The sequence below is a fragment of the Anopheles darlingi genome, chromosome 2 (genome assembly GCF_943734745.1).
Source record: "Anopheles darlingi chromosome 2, idAnoDarlMG_H_01, whole genome shotgun sequence".
Lineage (NCBI taxonomy): Eukaryota > Metazoa > Arthropoda > Insecta > Diptera > Culicidae > Anopheles > Anopheles darlingi.
This window is the reverse complement of record NC_064874.1, coordinates 55,490,605-55,493,104: the sequence shown is the minus strand read 5'-3', so window position 1 is coordinate 55,493,104 and position 2,500 is coordinate 55,490,605. Positions and strand designations below refer to the sequence as shown.

The window sequence follows — 2,500 nt, the reverse complement described above, 5'->3', positions numbered from 1 at the left end:
GGCGTATGTCCGAAGCCGATTGTGACAGAACGCACGCATCACAGTACATACACATGGTAGAGGGAAAGGCCAAATCGAGACCTCGAATGAAAATAAAAACATGACCGTGGAGGATGGTTTCTGTTCTGTTATTTCGATCCGAAATGAAAGATAAACTCGATAAATGGTCCGGGGTCTGCCACGGTGCAGGTTCATGACACATACACACACAGGCATGAACAACAGGAAACGAGACGTAGAAATGCGGTAAATATTATGATATTCTGCGAATAATAGTAATAACATTATGCTAGAACGGGACCGATAACCAAAAGGACTGTCTAGTAAGCAAGAGAGAGCGAACGTGGCGCTGGCAAACCAAACCGCGACCAATCGTTCGTTCTTCCATACTAGGTCGCAGGTTTCCGTTCTTTCTTGTTCTCTGGTGCGTGTACCCGGTCACCGCGGCCAAAGCATGCACTCTGCATACACGCGAATCAAAACATCCGACCGTTCGGATCAATCAGTCATCATTTGTACAACGGAGAAAAGCAACGGGAAGGAAGAGTACGCGAATCGAAAACGGTCCAAATATTTGTTTGTACAATTGATTGCGGTTTTGCCAGAGCATAACATGCGTTTCATAACAAGGATGAAAGTTAAGATCCTTAACCGATCCTAACGGACCAAAGCGATTGGGCCGAATATGATAGCTGGTGTGGCATATCAGTTGATCAAGCATATTCCACCGGCAGACGGTCAGTTTGTTTGTAAAGTTTCGTTCATTTTTTGTCCAATATCAATCGAACAAACAGCTATATTTCGGTATCGCTGCTAGCTCGATATCAATATCACGATTATTTTTTATTTGCATCGTCACTATAAGCGACATTTTTGTCATCGATATATCTCGATAAAAGAGAACGGAAGAAAAACAGTAAAAGTGATTTGAAAAAGTTAAGGTTACGAATGAAAATGTGTGGATGTGCGGCCAGAGGCCAGAGGCAATGAAATTCAAAAACCACACCGTTCGGTACCGAGAGGTTCTGATTTGAGACCACGCCAATACGCAATCAATAAAATTTCATCGTTGGCGGGAGCGCGCTGATTCCGTGGTGTGTTAAAATAAAACATCGTATTTGGAGGAAAACCACCAACCGGGACATTGCAGAACTGCTGCTGATTGAAAATGATTCATGACGGTGGGCGAACGTGCGCGAACGCGCGGGCGCACTCCTTCTTCGCCCCCCTGCTGATCGCTATTACACTCACTTTTAATAAAGATAAATTGAACAAATAATGAATAATTGGCTGCAAAGTGATTGATATTTAATGAAAACAGAGCCGCAGAAACGAGCTCCTGTTGCCTCCCGGCTCGATAAGTCTGTTCGTCGCTTTCGCTTAATACACCTAGCAAGGAAGAAAGCAATAGCCAAAGCGGCCAGTACAACAGTGAAGCTTTGCGGTGCTTCTATTGTGAATTTATGCGTTATACGCATCCTATTTTCGTTAAGAACAGCATAAATCTCAACCAATATTCTTAAAGAAAACATTGCCCTACCCAACGTTAATGTGCAGTTGGAAAAAAATAAAACAGAAGGAGGTAATTCTTCTGCCTTCAGGAATCGAATAGTGAAAAACAAGTAATTCATATTAATAAAGATATCAATTCGATATACAATTTGAGATTTCGATAGATCAATGCAATTAAATTGTGATAACAAAAAGCTTTTATAGTTGCGAGCGATGACCATTAAGAAATGTAATCTCACTTAGAATCTTTCTCCCAGCTACAAAAGATATAACATGCTCAGTGGTTATGTTTCCATTCCGTTATTATGCTATTCTGCCGGTTTAGAGGGTTAGTGATGTTATGGTTTCTTCACTGTACTTTCAATACCGTCTCATATGCCAAAAGCAAAAAAGGGTAGTAGGTGTTGGTGTGTATGTAGATGAGCTTTCCGCACCAACAGGATACTGGACCAATTGAAATATGCTTGCATTGTATTTATACCTGTCTCCCCTGTAGTCGTGGTGGCCGGTAGTGACGGTGGTCCTCGACCTATGTTGTTCACCGCTATCACATAGAACTCATACTCGGTGTACGGACTCAATGTACGTACAACGTAGAACATCGTAATAATGCCACTGATCTCGCTGAACGCCTATAATGGCCCACCATCGATTGAGGCCGCCGGTGGCGTGAACGTGGATGTCGTGTCAGGTTCGCAATTGGCGTATGGACGCGTCAAGCGTATCGCACAAAGAAACGAGAATGCAAAAACCATTAATAAAGTTGTCAATTACGCTGCTAGTATACTTGTCAGTTTATGAAAACCGAAAGCCGAGTGGCCCGGTTGAGTGATTGGATCTTTGAAAAATGATCAACCTAAGAGCGCAGCCGATAATGTGACACTTGCCTGATTCGCGTTCTTCGGCTTGTACTGGATGACATAGTATTGCAAATCTTCCGGTCCTTTGTACGACCATTCGAGCCGCACTTGCGTAGCGGTTACCTCGG

General features: G+C 43.0%; 1 protein-coding gene across 5 annotated transcripts in view; it reads right to left on the bottom strand.

The window, feature by feature from the left end:
- The window catches only part of LOC125959998 (tyrosine-protein phosphatase Lar), a 229,252-nt gene that overhangs the window by 39,152 nt on the left and 187,600 nt on the right, over positions 1-2,500 (bottom strand). For all 5 annotated transcript variants that reach the window (XM_049693088.1, XM_049693089.1, XM_049693087.1 and 2 more), the window contains 2 exons: positions 2,400-2,500; positions 1,994-2,144 (listed from right to left, as the gene is read on the bottom strand). The exon at positions 2,400-2,500 is cut by the window's right edge and continues 33 nt beyond it. In XM_049693088.1, coding sequence (XP_049549045.1) covers positions 1,994-2,144; positions 2,400-2,500 — 252 coding nt within the window. The remainder of the gene's footprint in view (positions 1-1,993; positions 2,145-2,399) is intronic.